At 33.3% G+C, this 16,299-nt stretch overlaps 1 protein-coding gene and 1 pseudogene across 1 annotated transcript in view; both read left to right on the top strand.

The window, feature by feature from the left end:
• Nucleotides 1-7,628, top strand: part of LOC107722698 (mitogen-activated protein kinase kinase kinase 13-like) — an 85,211-nt gene extending 77,583 nt beyond the window's left edge. Inside the window, exons 13-16 of the mRNA XM_016531167.1 lie at nt 2,004-2,480; nt 4,331-4,401; nt 6,934-7,031; nt 7,516-7,628. Coding sequence (XP_016386653.1) covers nt 2,004-2,480; nt 4,331-4,401; nt 6,934-7,031; nt 7,516-7,628 — 759 coding nt within the window. The remainder of the gene's footprint in view (nt 1-2,003; nt 2,481-4,330; nt 4,402-6,933; nt 7,032-7,515) is intronic.
• A 6,232-nt stretch (nt 7,629-13,860) lies between these two features.
• LOC107722696 (ATP-dependent 6-phosphofructokinase, liver type-like) overlaps nt 13,861-16,299 on the top strand; it is a 27,395-nt pseudogene continuing 24,956 nt past the window's right edge.

The raw sequence follows: 16,299 nt of genomic DNA, 5'->3' as shown, positions 1-16,299 counted from the left end.
AAGCTGAATAAATAATTTTTCCATTGATGTATGGTTTGTTAGGATCGGACAATATTTGGCTGAGATACAACTATTTGAAAATCTGGAATCTGAGGGTGCAAAAAAAAATCAAAATATTGAAAAAAAAAACACTTTTAAAGTTGTCCAAATGAAGTTCTTAGCAATGCATATTACTAATCAAAAATTAAGTTTTGATATATTTACGGTAGGACATTTACAAAATATCTTCATGGAACATGATCTTTACTTGATATCCTAATGATTTTTGGCATTAAAAAAAATCAATAATTTTGACTCTCAATGTATTTTTGGCTATTGCTACAAATATACCCCAGCGACATCTATTCAGTATAACGTGTAGATCAGATGATAAAATAAAATAAATCCATACAGACTGTCAGATTAAATCAGTCATTTGAAAACTGTGTGAGTGATGCAGCTGTACGGTGTAGGGCTGTCCAAAAAAAAAATCGAATTTCGAATATTAGTTGAATTTAAAATAAAAATCCACATTCAAATGCAAAAACGTTGCATTCAAATTTTAGCTGTGCGTCAGGCAGCCTTATCAGCGGCGCACAAGATGCGATGACGATGTAAGTGTCGTTGCATTTTAATGCTTTTGTTAGCCTATCCAGTTGAAGCCACTAGATGCGACGCTGCTACATTGTTTATTCAAAATATTGCGGAAAAAGAGAACATCAATGCGGTTAAGATGCTGTTTACGGCAAAACTGAAACCAAGCCGTTCACACAGAACGCATATTTATCTATAATATATTTATCTATTTCTAGAGGGACATCTATCAGCGTTACACTCGCGTCTCGCACAAGAGAGCCGCATGTTTAGAAAGCCATGTAAAATTAATGCAAGTCCAACTTTTAAAAAACATGTCTCGAGAATATATGGCGGTTTTTCCCCATCCCACTGCATCTCATGTTTTTAAATGAAAAAGTACTCTTTGTGATTGGTTTTCAGTCCTTTGCATTAAACTATACATACATACATGATGCTGTTTCTAATTGTTTAAGCAACTTAATTATATATGGTTTATAAACATTATTTTAAACGTTATGCACTTTTTTCAAAGATAGTCGTGTTATTTTATTGCTTTGAAGAAACGTGCATTATTAATATTTCCCTTGATGTGCCCTCTTGTGGCCTCAGGAGAGAAGCCAAAAGCTTTTTTTCCCCCCTAACTGAAATTATGCCATTTAATTTAGAATATAATTCTAATATTGATAATATTTAAGTACAAAAATCGAATTTAGTTTTTCAGCCATTTTGACAGCCCTACTACCGCGTCTTCATGAGTATCATATAATGAGTTATTTTTCGTAGTTTGTTGCACTTAAGCAGCCAAATACACATGAAATGACGTCAAAATGGCCGTTCTGGCGTTTCTATCCTCGTAAACACTGTCGGTTTTGTCTTAAGTGAATGTAAACGGTTGAGAAAGAAAACACATCAGTATTGGATCCATACATTGTCTTGTGACAGCAGCCTAAAGCTGTGCCGTCTGTTGTTTAATCTGTTTTTAATTTACAGTTTATTCCATTTTCTAATATTTTTGTACTTGAATACTATAGACCCGAGATGGTTTCCAAAACGAAATTCAGGTCCTGAGTTTAACTGATAATATTGGTTAAACAAATTACAATACCTATCCTAACAAACCATACATCAATGGAAAGCTTATTTATTCAGCTTTCAGATAATGCATAAATCTCAAAAAATGACCCTTATGACTGGTTTTGTGGTCCAGAGTCACACCTGTTCTCTGCATGGAGTAACATCTGGCGCAATTGCAGCTTGTACTTATTAACACAAATAGAAAGCAAACACATAGCCTAGCATTAATAGTCATTTATTTTAGTTAACATTCGCTATGATAAATTTGAACAGATTTTTAATCTTATTGTAAAATAAACATTGGGTCATGAATATTGTCTCAAAAGTCAATATAATATAAATTTATATGGGAAAAATTTGTGCGAACCCTGCAGGAGCAAAGCTACCATCACCATCATCCCCCTCCGCCCGAGGGTCCGCTGTTACCGGTGAAGAGCCGCGAAAACGCCGTAGCCACCTGCGCTAACAACCTGCGCTACTTCGGCCCGGCCGCCGCTCTCCGCAGCCCGCAGACCGACCACCTGCAGCGGAGGCTGTCCGGCTCCAGCCCCGACCTCATTTCCACCGCCGTGGACGCCGATTCACGCCACCGCAGGTCCTCCGTCCCTCCGTCCGCGGGCTCCGGTGCTTGCTGTCAGGCGCATCCGTTCCCCGGCTGCATGCACTGTCAGGAGACGCCGGCCGCTCCCAGCCACCCCGAGCTCCCGCATTACTCACTGCTGAGCACGTGCGAAGAAACGCCGCCCGCCGGCAAGAGAGCGCTGGAGCCCACGGCCCAGGGAGAAGCAACGGGAGAGCAGCCGGAGCAGAGATCCAGCGGCCTGCTGCACTCGCTCAGACCCCTGAGAAACGTGAGTCTGAATGACACTTGCATTAAAACGCCCCTATTATGGGTAATGATGAAAGGTTCATAATTTGGTTTTGGGAGTCCCCAACAACAGGTTGACATGCATGCAAGGTCAGAAAACACTTTCATTGTCTTATAATATGCATTTATTTTTACCTTATTTGCTCAACGACTCCCAAACAATTCGCTCAATTATACATTTTTCCAAACCCCTCCTTTGCGTGACGCTAATCTGCGCTGATTGGTCTGATTGGTCGATTTCATTTCCATTTTATAATAAAAGCTGCGTTTGTGAGCGCAGTGCTGCTTTGTTTACAGCGTTACCGGGGAAACCGCTGTTTTTACCGCTCCAAAAGCTGTACCTAGTGGCAAAGAATGAATTTGCAGTTTCATTCAGACCAATGCGAAAAGACCAACGAGTGGGCGGGCAATATGCTAATGTTTCATGTTGACGTCAACATGAAACGGCTTGGGATTCGTTTTAAAAACGACTCATTTCAATGATTCAGAGTCGACTCTTTCTTTTGAGAGACAATAACTTTATACACGGTGCACTTTCAGATTTAAAACTTTGCAGGATGTTTTCATTCACTTAGAGCTGTGTTACACACTGCATGAAAGGTAATTTTCAAAAATCCATAATCGGGGCACTTTAAAAGTGACCGTAAAGACATTTATAATGTTACGAAAGATTTCTTCTTACAATAAATTCTGTTCTTTTTACCTTTCTGTTCATCAAAGAATCTTGAAAAATAAAATGTATCACCGTTTCCAAAAAAAGTTTCTGCAGCACGACAGAAATTATTGATAATAATCAGAAATGTTTTTTTGAGCAGCAAATCAGCATAATAGAATGATTTCTGAAGATCATGTGACACTGAAGACTGGAGTAATGATGCTGAAGGCATTGTGAGGGGAAAACACTTTATAAAAAATTAAACATGAATTAAGGTTATTAAAATAAATTAATTAATAATCTTTTTTAAAATAACAAAAAATAAAGGATCATTTAAAAAAGTATTTTTTAATGAAAAGCAAATAATTAACAATTAAAGTAAATATAACAAAAATAATAAAGAAAATCATATAAATCATAAAGAAATAATTATTGAAAAAATAATACACAATTTTAAAATTAAAAATAAAACCGTTATAAATAAATGAATAAATTAAAAAGAATAAATAGCAATTATAAAAATAATAATAATTAAAAAAAACACAAACTTTGAATTATTTTAATTGTTTGCCTGCATGTCATGTGAACATTAAAAACTCCAAACTTTTGATTGGTAAGTGTATGTGCTTTGAACTCTGTAATGATTTTTTTTTCCTGTCATTAAGTATTTCTATTAACAGATATCAGACTTATGGAAATCTGCTCTGGTCAAGCTTATAGACGCTTCAGCTTTACTAATTATAACTTGATTATTTATATAAACAGAGTATTTGTAATTCAATGATCAAATCATTCTAATATGCTGATTTGCTGCTCGAGAAACATTACTGATTATTATCAATGTTGAAAACAGTTGTGCTGCCCAATATTTTTGTGGAAACTGTGATACATTTTATTTTTCAGGATTCTTTGATGAATAGAAAGTTCAAAATAACAGCATTTATTTGAAATGGAAATCTTTTGTAACATTATAAATGTCTTTACTGTCAACTTTGACCAATTTAATGCATTCTTGCTGAATAAAAGTGTTCATTTCTATATTTTAAAAAAATAGTTTAGTAATTTATTCAATATAATCAGACACATATGATGGGGATATGAAACTGTTCTGCATATGATCCAGGTGTTTTATTTGTGTATGTGATTTTAACATATGATCTGTTGTATGTGTCCGTCAGGCGGGAGACGAGTCGTCTGAGGAAGAGGAAGGAGAGGTTGACAGCGAGGTGGAGTTTCCACGCAGACAGCGGTGAGTCTGCTTTGATGATTGATAATTAATAATTTCTGTCACGATTCCCCAGAAGCCTCGAATGAATCATGTAATCTTTAAACCTGTGTGTTTCTCTACCATTAACCACAGAATAAGTCCTTTTTTAAATGTGACCCTGGACCACTAAACCAGTCATAAGGGTCAATTTTTCGAAATTGAGATTTATAAATCATCTGGAAGCTGAATAAATAAGCTTTCCATTGAAATTGCAATTACAATTTCAAGGTAATAATCGACAATTATGATTTTTGTCACAATCGTGCAGCCCTAACGTGAATCGGTTCTTTTAAATCGGGAACTGCAGGGGGTTCATGAGGATATGAGAAGCTAATCATTTGAAATAGATACATAATTAAAAAATTAAAAGCAATCAAAACAGTTGCTAATATAAATTAAAATAAATAATTTTTAAACAATCAAAATGAAACTCTCAATGATATATAAATACATAATTTAAAATAAACACTCAAAAAAAAAGTGTATGAAATATTTGGAATAATTTTTAAATAAAATAAATAATTTTAAAATCAGAACAAAGCAAAACGCTTACTAAAATATTGTGTATTTTACATATTTGTAAAATAAAAACAATACAATTAAATATTATTAAATATTTGACAAATTAAAATAAACAAAACAATTCATTAGTTTCTTAAACGGTTACAATTACGTAAGCAGTTACTAAAAAATAAAAAATGTTTGGGATGGTTTTAAATAAAACAAAAAATAAAACTTACTGTTTTTTTTATGTAGACTATGTATCTGAAGTAAATTCAAATTTTAATAAATGCATAATTTGTTTTTAAATAAAAATGATCAAAATAATACAACTGAATAATATTAAATATTAGTCAAATAAAAAAGAAATCATTTTAAAATAAAATCAATCAAAATAAAATAAAAAGATTATATATTTTATCTGAAATAAATTAAAATGAAAATAAATACATAATATTGATTACCAAAAAATATGAAGTATTTTAAATAAATTAAAATAAAATCAATCATTTTAAAATGGAAAACAAAATATAATGTATTGTCTTTTTCCTTTTTATTTGATATACATTAATGTAACTACAAAATTACGATAAAACTGAATAAAAGAATAAAACGATTACTAAAACTATGAAATATTTGAAATTAAAATAATTTTTATCTTAAAATAATATTTTATCTTAAATTAAACTCAAGTAATAAAACAATCAAAATAAAATACTTTATCATGTGACCATTAAGCGCCATTAGAGAATTGTGAACATGCAAATGTGTTGTTAAATAAGTGAAATATTAACTTGAAATCTCAGGGGCTACTTCAAATAAATAATTTTAGCTCATGTGGTTTGACTGAAAAAAAGGTTTGGGAATCCAAATGAACCTGCTCAAAAAATAATTCAGTGACTCTTTTTGGAACTGAATCAACAAATTCATCGAAAAGATCCGACTCAAGCAAATGATTCATCCAGGATCAGAATCATAATGTATCCGGATGACATTATACCGAAGAATGATTATCAGTGTTTTTGATGAGAACGTAATGTGCTGAATTCTTTAATACAGGGGTTCCCAAACTTTTCCATTTCATGACCCGCCTAGACAAGTATAATCTATTTCACGACCCACCAAAATATTTGAGATCAAAAGACAATTGACATTACTTTAAGTTTTAATATGGCAGAAATTAAGTATTTAAGAAAAATAACCATTTTATTTTATAGTACAACGGTAAAATTTCACTACTAATATTTACGTTTTGATTTCTTTGTTTACAGACGTTAAAATATGCAGCATGTCCATAAAAACTCGAAACACGCTCACTCCGTGAACTGTAATCTGCTGCGAGTGTTAAACTTAATTGTGATTCAAAAACGACATGCAAAAGTGCCTGTTTAAAAAATATTTTTAATTTTTGGATTTTGAAAAGCCTGTTGACTTCTGCCATTTATCTACAGTAAGGTAATATTGGAAGTTTTTTAAACATTAATTTCTTATTTATTTGGTTCCACAGTGTTTGCTGATTTTTATTTATTTAAACTGTGTATTTTATTTTTATTTTACATCAAGTCCCCAAGCTTTCTTATTCGTTTTGCTAATAAACGTCCTACGTCTCTTATTCATTTGGTTCCACAGTGTTTACTGATCTTCAGTTTTGTATACCTAAACTTTGTGCAAGTTATTTGTTATTTTATATTAGGCATATAGCATGGTGTATTTTTATTCGTTTTGTTAAAATGTTCTAGTTGTATTTTGTTGTCTAATGATGCCGAATTGCCGCTAATTTGAAAGTGAAAGTAAAATGCGCACGCGCTTTTAAGCTATTTAAAAGTGAAGGAAAGTGAGGAAAAGAAATAATTCAACCAAACTAAAAACAAGCAACTGCTTGACGCCAAATTGCCGCTAATTTGAAAGTGAAAGTAAATACAAGCTATTTAAAATGTCCTCACCGTCACAACCCTAGCCTTATATAATGAACTTAAATGGAACTTCTTGTTTGTTCATCTCTCTCTCTCTCAGAATCCGCTGCATTTCAGAGATTGCGACTGCGACACGTCGGATGCGGAATGTTCTGACGCCACCATCAGGAACAAACAGCCCTGCGCACCTTCATCCTGGTGAGCGCCAGCCTTCGGAGGAAACACGGCAATAATCCACGCCTGACCCGTCTGATCAGCCCTTCCCATAATCCCCCTCTCTCTCTCTGAGCATCTCAGGCAGATTCCTCTGAAGTGATAATGTAGCTAGAGTAACACGCATAATTTATTTTATTACGTGCCCGAGGAAACGCAAAACAAAATCAGGAACTCGAATAACAACGACAACAGAGCATAAATTCAGAGCGTTAGACTCGATTTTAACCAGTTAGTTAGTTAGTTAGAAGGTGATTGCGGTCTGCGAGAATGTGTGTATATATGTCTGTAGGAAGTGGAACTTGAGCGAAAGTGTTAAGTGCGTAGCTTGAGGATCCATTCCATGATGGGACCCGCCAGACGCGTGTCTCTGGCCACCTGCTACTTCCTGGGTTTACAGAAACTTTAATTTGAGCACCAGCAGGAACGATGTCCTTCCTTGTTTCTTTTGCCCTTTTTGACTTCCAAGACGTGTGGAAATATCCCAGCATGCCTGCTTGGTCGGCATTTGATCAGCCAATCAGACTGCTGCTGCTGCTCACCTCTACGGGCGAACAGGAAGTCAAAGAACAACTGCTCTAGCGGAACAACGTCTTTAACGATCAAATCAGTGTTTGAAGCGAACCCGAGCAGCTTTTTTCCTCATCTCAGGACTGTGTTTGAAGAGACGCTGCAGACATAAGTGTGACATCAACCACAAAGAGTTTCTTTTCTTCCGTCGTCTTTATGTTGACGTGAAAAATGACGATGTGCACTGCTGGTCAAAAGATTGAAGTGATGAAGATTTTTAATGTTTTTGAAAAAAAAAAAAAGGCTCTTTTGCTCATTGAGGCTGCGTTTATTTGATCAAAAATGCAGTAAAATCTGTAAAATTGTGAAATATTTTTACAATTTCAAATAACTGTTTTCTTTGGGAATATATTGTAAAATTTAATTTATTGCTGTGATGCAAAGCTGGATTTTCAGCATCATTACTCCAGTCTTCAGCGTCACATGATCTTCAGAAATCATTCTAATATGCTGATTTGCTGCTTCATTATTATTGGTGCTTAATTATTAATAATGGTTGTCATTATTATCAATATTGAAAACATTTTTGCCTGGTATTTTTGCAAAAACAAGCTTTGTTTCAGGATTCTTTGCTGAATAGAATTTAATAGAATTTAAGTTCAAAAGAACAGCATTTATCTGAAATGGAAATCTTTTATAACATTAAAAATGTCTTTACTGTCACTTTTGATCAATTTAATGCATCCTTGCTGAATAAAAGTATTAATTTCTTCTTTTTTATCTTATGGTTTCCACAAAAATATTATCAACATTGATAATAATAATAAATGTTTGTTGAGCAGCAAATCGGCATATTAGAATGATTTCTGAAGGATCATGTGACACTGAAGACTGGAGTAATGATGCTGAAAATTCAGATTTGATCACAGAAATAAATTACATTTTAACACATATTCACATAGAAAACAGCCATTTTAAATTGTAAAAATATTTCACTATTTGTGCTGTATTTTTGATCAAATAAATGCAGCCTTGGTGAGCAGAAGAGACTTCTTTCAAAAACATTAAAAAAACGTAATTATTCCAGTCTTTTGAGCGGCAGTGATGATGTTCTGGAGATGCAGTGTCCCTGTAGAGTTAAAGGGATCTTTCACCCAAAAAACTAGTGTAAAATTCATGCTGTTTGACTTTTGTTCTTCCATGCAACCTGTCAAGCTCCAAAACGACCAAAAAAAGGACCATAAAAGTATCACAATATTACGTCTGTGTTCCATGCAAGAAAGTCTCATGGGTTCGGAACAACACAAATGATGCCAGAATTGTGATTTTTGGTTTAAGCATCCCTCTGAAGCGTCTGTAACGTGTATGGTGTGTTTCTGCCGGTGTTTGTGTGTGTATAGCGTGCCGTTCAAGGAGACCGCAGAAGCACAGAGTTCGTTTGTTTCAGGGCCGCGGGTGAATCAGCAATAACGGTGGTTTTGCGCTCAGGCTATTGAGAATCATTCGCTCAGGATGACTGTCTAGCAGGCTGGACAGACGCGAGGCGGAAATACAGTGCTTTGTAAAAGACCTCTATTTTTGCAGACATGAGTTCATTATTTTTACACGTCGTTTTTTTGAGTAAAAAAGAAAAAGGCAAGAAAAAGAAATGGAAGAAGTCCCGTGCTTTTTGCTGGTTTATGCTCAGGTTCAGTGCTTTATCGTGCAAATGAGTCTCCACTAGGGAAAAGCGGTTCGTTTGTCTTGTTTCAGTCGTTTGGAAAAATGTTGCACTGCATTTAAATCCATCATTTTTGTGAACAAAACAAACAGGGTTAAATTGCAGTGTGAAAGTAGTCTGTGTGTAAATTCTCCCTCGCTAGTGTGTTTTTATTTGTCTTTTCCTTAAGAAAGGGACACTGCATCGTCCGGCATGTCTGTATTTAATTGTTGCATTCATATTTACCCTGTGTTTAGATATAGATGTTACAGTGCTAGTTAAAATGCCTCGTTCATCATCAGTAAATGCAGCCGGATGTGTTTCTGAACCGGATACGGCATGTGAAATAAACTGTGAATGGTATTATTATTATTTTCCGACATCGTACTAAAAGAAGCCTTGCAAGACGTACTTCCACATTAAAACAACAGTATCATTGAGTTCATGAGAAAAGCTGTGAGTTTGCAGCAAATGAACAAAAAAAAAAATTTTTTGTCAAGTTTAGTCATCTTGTTTAACTCCGTTCTGGTACATAGCGCCCATTTTTAACTATTCAATCAATTTCTGATGGATAAAAATCCAGTTTCACCAAGAAATATTAAAGATTACAGAAGCAAAATGGGTTGTGAACAGCTTTTCATGTTGACTTCATGTCTACGAGGGGCAAAATAAGCCATTATTACTGTACAATTTTTGTCATTTCTGTTCAGTGTGATGGTAACGTGCTAGAAACACAAGGTGTGTTTAGATGAAGCGAACTAATTGTAACGAAGACGAACCGAAAACACGCACCAACCTCATTCTCTCCGTTTACGTGTTCCTCTAAAGGTTTTTAGTGAGTGATGTATGAAGTATGATATTGTATGAAGTCTTTCCGGCCACAGCGCCTCCACAAATCCTGTAAATTATGATTTTAATTTAATTTAATTTAAAAATGTCTTTTTTTGTAGCTGGCCTACACGATCATTAATTTATTTTGAAGCACTAGCTGTTCATTTCTGTGTTTCTTCATCTCATAATTGTCTCATGTATGTCTTCAGAAGTATTACTGATGAGGTGAGATGGCATCTTAAAGGAATACTTCTCTCAGAAATGGACATTTGGTCATTTTCTTATGGAAGCCCATTTCTGCCATGAAATATAAACATAAATACCTTTTTTATTTGACTTATTTTATAGCAGAAAAAAAACATAATTGCAAGGTATAAACAAAGAATTGAGAAAAAAGTCAGAAATGTGAGATATAAACAAAAAATTCCAAGATATAAACTTTCAAGTTTAGAAAAAAAAAAATATATATATATATATATTATGATTTGGAAAAAAAAATTTTCAAGATGTAAAAAACTAAAAAGTCAGAATTGCGAGATATAAACTCTTGAATTCTGAGTTTCTCTTGCTATTGTAACTTTCTTCTCGGAATTGAATTTATATATTGCAATTTTTTCTCAGAATTTTGATTAAAAAAAAGTCAGAATTGTGAGGTAAAAAAAAAAAATCAGAATTTTTCATGTGGCAGAAACAAGCTTCCATATTTTCTTCACCTGAATGCTATTTTGGAAAACGAGGAGGGGAAATATCTGGACATTTATTACATCTGAACACTTTTCAGATGTCATTCTCATATAGACCATTGTTTCTAGCAAGAGATAATTGGCTCACATTTAATCATTGTAATAAAATGACACAAACATGTTCTGGTTGTAAAGATAATTCCAGTGTCATACGGTTCTTTGGCTGTATCACAGAGAATTGAAAGTATGAACCGTACCGTTTCTCCTGCCATCATCTGTCCTTATTCACGTTAACCATTTTTAATTGCTTGGTCAACTACTACATATACAGGTATTTAAAAATGAACTATTTTTGTGCGGAATATCTTCAGCTCTGGGCTCATTTTCCTCCTCCAGTTTGTTTCTTACTCATGTCTCGGCCCTTTTCCTTCCTTATCTTGAATGGTGTTATGATTTCCTGTAATAGCCTGTGTACAGTGCGACAGGAGTGACTTGTGAAATCAAGGCAGAGCAACTGCATGGAATAAACACTGATGTACTGTACCAAACTCTGCCGCCTCTGCTCACTCTGTCCTGATCTTGTGATTAGTTTAACTCAAGAGGTTTGTTGTGCTTTTCAAATGTGCTGTGTATATAGCCATAAATACAGTATTTCATGTCCATTCACTTATACCAGGTATGAAGTACGAGGCAGAACAGTGCCAGATAACATATCTAAAATAGAGTTGCATGTTCAAAGTTCACAAATTTTATTGCATTTGCAGTTTACAGAGGATGAGATAATCAGACTGCAACCAATGAGAACAAATCTGTTGTATTTTCCTAATTTGCTTGAAATATTAACAATGTAAGTTAGCTTTTTTTATATAATGCTATTGATTTGAAAGTATTTTAAAGTGTGTCTTTATCAGGTTTAAAACAAACCCTTCTCAATCCCAGCATGCATAAAGTGTTTCTATAGCTTCCCATAAAGTTGCATTTCGGTTACGGTTATGACAACATTTGCAGTGCAACATATTTAATTTAATAATTAATAATTTATGCATTTAGCAGACGCTTTCATCCAAAGCGACTTACAGTGCATTCAGGCTATACATTTTTTACCAGTATGTGTTCCCTGGGAATCGAACCCACAACCTTTAAAAAAAAAAAAAAAAATGTGGGACTGCAGTTTATGTATTTAGATTTTTAAAATGATAGCACAAAATTTCAGCTTTAGATTTTTTTTTTTTTAATTACATTTCAGTCAGAAATGCATATTTTAATCAACCAAATTCTCTATAGTGGTGTTCTGTTGCTATGGTTACCCCTGAATGCAATGGTGACACTTTGACAAATATGCACTTTGACAAGCTTTCATGGTTACTAAAACATTTGAAAACACTATTGAAATGCATATGCTTGTATGTAAAAGCACTCTTAAGACCCCGGCCCCTTTTCTGTGCAACATATTTCGACAGACCAGACCCACACATAATCTGTGCCTGATATACTGTATTTCAGATTATGTACGTAGGATAAAATGAAAAACAAGAGATTAAAAAAAGGCTTTACAGTGCAGTCGTGCCTACTGGTAGATTCCCAGCTAATAGGGAACGTTCTCTCAAGGTTCTTCCAGTAACGTTAATAGAATCAAAGTTGTCTAGTCTTTAATGTTCTCAAAACGTTATTTATATATAATTTATGGAACTTTTTACATTTTAGTTGGACTTTCCTCTTACGTATTTAAACGTTACTATTTGCACTGTTTTCCAGGACATCCAAAATAACATTCACAGGTAGGCTAATGTTCACATAATGTTTGCAAAATAATAAAAGTTGGGTGTTCATTTTAATGTTGCTATTGTTTCGGAACGTTCAGAAAAGTTCCACAAAATGTTCTGAAAACTATGCAAAAAAAGTGTAGTATGCGCTTCACATACATGGTAAACATAAATAGTAACTTTTAAATGCGATAAATGAACATCCAAATAAAACATTTCACAAAGGGAACGTTCCATTGGATCATTTTGCTAGCATTTTGTGAACTTGGTTCTGGGTTTTTTAGCTTGTTTGCTGTACACCTTGTCACACAGCAGATTTTTTTCGCTTTGTTTTTTGCTATAAGTCAGAAATGACAAGGAGGCAGCTTCCCGCAATACAAAGTCAATGGAGAGGGTTGGATTGTGTGGGCGTGGCCTAAATGCGCAGTGGGCATGGACGTCAGCGCGGGTACTTTTTTTGCTATAAGTCAGAAATGACAAGGAGGCAGCTTCCCGCAATACAAAGTCAATGGAGAGGGTTGGATTGTGTGGGCGTGGCCTAAATGCGCAGTGGGTGTGGACGTCAGCATGTCAAAAAGAGTGTTTTTCTTGTTTGTTCATGTGATGACAGCAAAATGCAGAAGGCGCTCCAGCTGTAGACTTTTTTAAATTATTTTATTTTATCGTGTATTGAGCGTTTCAGTTTGAGCCTCCACGGTCGATAGTTTGTCTGAAATATAGTGAATTAATAGAAAAGTAGATCTATTTGCATATATATGCAACGATACAGTTTATGTCAGTAGGTGACCAATTGTGAAGAACATGTCCAGATCATATTTTAAAATCAGAAGAAAATGAGAAATTACATTATTGCATTGTATTGTATTGTATTATTTTTTGCATGTATTTATTTAGCTATTGACATTATTTTACCATACATTTTACCCTCATTTGCTTATTATCATTAGTGATATGGTAATATACTATATATGCCAAACAGGGTTATTATAGTTAACGAAAACCATATTTAAAAAAAATTATAATAAAATAAAATAAATAAAAAATATCATTACTTGAAATAAAATATTTTAAAAACTTACTCATTATTAAAATATATAAAATATAAAATAAAAACTAATTCAAAATATTAGCAAAAAAGTGAAAATATGACCTGGACATTTTCTTTTCATCCCATCAGATTATGAATGTGCACTATATTAAAAGCCATGAAGTGAATAAGCAGCATTCGTTCATTTGTGAGCATGCTGGGAAGCGATCATTTATATAAACCTCTGAATAGTGTCGAGTGTGATTTCTTCAGATTCAGTGCTATCTCTCTGCAGGTATGAATGCAGAATGTGACCCGGATGGGCATCTATGTGAGCGCCAAGGTGTATCTGGTGCATGAGGTACTCTCATCTCTCACCATTCATGTTTTCCACTGATCTTTGCTAATGTGTGGATGATAATGATGTGGATGAACATTAAACATGTTTACATGATATATACGAGTATTAATGAGTGTATTTGAATTGATTTCAGGGTTATCGGGGGCTGGTAGATGGAGGAGACAACATTAAACTGGCCAACTGGCAACGCGTCACCAATATAATTCAGCTGGTAAGAGACTCAATCAGATCTCAACAGAGCTGCAGTTTAGTGTAGTTTAGATCTAGTTAACAACTCTTAAATGTGTTTGTATCTGAGGGCACTACAGCTGCAAAAAGACATTTCTGTTATAAGCTCTTCCTTCATGGAAAACATTGGTTAAGGGTTATTATAATTAATTAAAACTCAAATTAAAACGGTTAAAAAAAAATGTGTTACTTGAAATAAAATAAACATTAACTGAAATAAAATAAATATGTATTTATAAAAAATAAAAAAATAAAAATTTAATTTCTCCTTTTCATTTAGTTTGACTTATGTACTAGAATAACTAAAACTGAAATAAAAAATAATGTGTGTATATACTGTATATACATATATAATGTGTGTATATATACACTTAAAGAACTAAAACTAAAATAAAAATTAATAAAAACTATATATATATAGTTTTTATTAATTTTTATTTTAGTTTTAGTTCTTTAAGTGTTCTTCATCTCAATGATAGAGCACAACCAAATTTCTAAAACTTAAAATAAAAATAAAAAAAAAAATAAAAATTTAATTTCTCCTTTTCATTTAGTTTGACTTATGTACTAGAATAACTAAAACTGAAATAAAAAATAATGTGTGTATATACTGTATATACATATATAATGTGTGTATATATACACTTAAAGAACTAAAACTAAGCCCCAAAAAACCCATATCGGTCGGGCTCTAATATATATATATATATATTGTTTTTATTCATTTTTATTTCAGTTTTAGTTCTTTAAGTGTTCTTCATCTCAATGATAGAGCACAACCAAATTTCTAAAACTTAAAATAAAAATAAAATGGAAAATATAAAAATATAAATATTAAATTATTATTTTTATTATTATTATTATTGTTGTTGCTGTTGTGCAGTGTTAGTTTAATATTATTTTAATACTATTATTGTATTTTTTTATATTTCAAATTGGGTTTTATTTATTTATTTATTATAAATAAATTTTATTATATTTTCATATTATGTTAAAAAAAATTCTACTTTTGTGATTTTTATTCGTTTTTTGTTTTATTTTTATTTAGCTTTAAATAATTTTTATTTCAGTTTTAGACATTTTAGTAACCTAAACCAAGGCAACATTTCCAAGCATTTTTTTATTTTAAAATCTAATATTTAGATTTCAGCTCTTTTTCAATGAATGAAAATGATGTTGAATAGTGTTGTTAGTTTTGTTAACGCATTGGTCTTTCTTGAGCTGAATGTGTCTAAGCTCTGCAGCTCTTCACTCTGTGTTCTTCGGTTAAGCTGGTAAACTGGTAAGCTGTCCTGCTGCATGTGCTCTGATGTGCTCTTAATCAAACACTTAAGAATAACAGAGATGTTACATTAACATCTATAGATGCTGCATTTAGTATCTTAAATGCTCTTTTCCCTGCATTAGTTTGGTTGCCTACTGTATGCACTTGTCCTGTATGCAGAGAGTTCGGTCTGAATTGAGTATCAAATTATTACCAACTTGTCCAGCAGACAGAGATCTTAAAATTAAGATTTCTATGATTCTGTCATGAAATGTGTCCATTATTTTTCTGCAGTTTTTCACATTTAATCCTGTTTGAAAGCGTTTATGGAGACTTTTAAAGGGACAGTTCACCCAAAAATGAAGATTTGTCATCTTTTATTCACCCTCATGTCATTTCAAACCCTTATGCTGTTATTGTTTCAGTGAAATTGTGAAATGATAAACCTCTGCTCTCAAATCTCATCACGTTTGTTGATGCATTGCGTCAGGTTTGATGTCAAAACAGCTTTGAGCATCACGTGTTGAAACTGAATGTGATGCATCAATGCAACACGTTTTAATCTGAAAGGACAAGATTAACGTTCTGTTTCTCACACAGAATAACTTAATATTTCATTGATTGATTGATTTACTTATTTAACCAGGAAGGTCCCGCTGAGATACAACATCTCTTCTACCAGGGAGTCCTGGTCAAGATAGGCAGCAAAGGACAAAGTAAAAAAAAATACATATTATCACCACACAATGAACAAACACAAAACGCAATTTTCTGAAAACAATACAAGTCCTAGATTAATCCTTATTAAAGGGGTGGTTCACTGGGTTTTTTCTAGGCTTGATTGTGTTTATGGGGTGCAGTCTAACATGTGTCAATGCTTCGTTTAT

Source organism: Sinocyclocheilus rhinocerous, unplaced genomic scaffold (genome assembly GCF_001515625.1).
Source record: "Sinocyclocheilus rhinocerous isolate Xijiao unplaced genomic scaffold, SAMN03320098_v1.1 scaffold1806, whole genome shotgun sequence".
Lineage (NCBI taxonomy): Eukaryota > Metazoa > Chordata > Actinopteri > Cypriniformes > Cyprinidae > Sinocyclocheilus > Sinocyclocheilus rhinocerous.
Note: the sequence above shows the minus strand (reverse complement) of the source record. Positions and strands in the feature narration are given on the sequence as shown.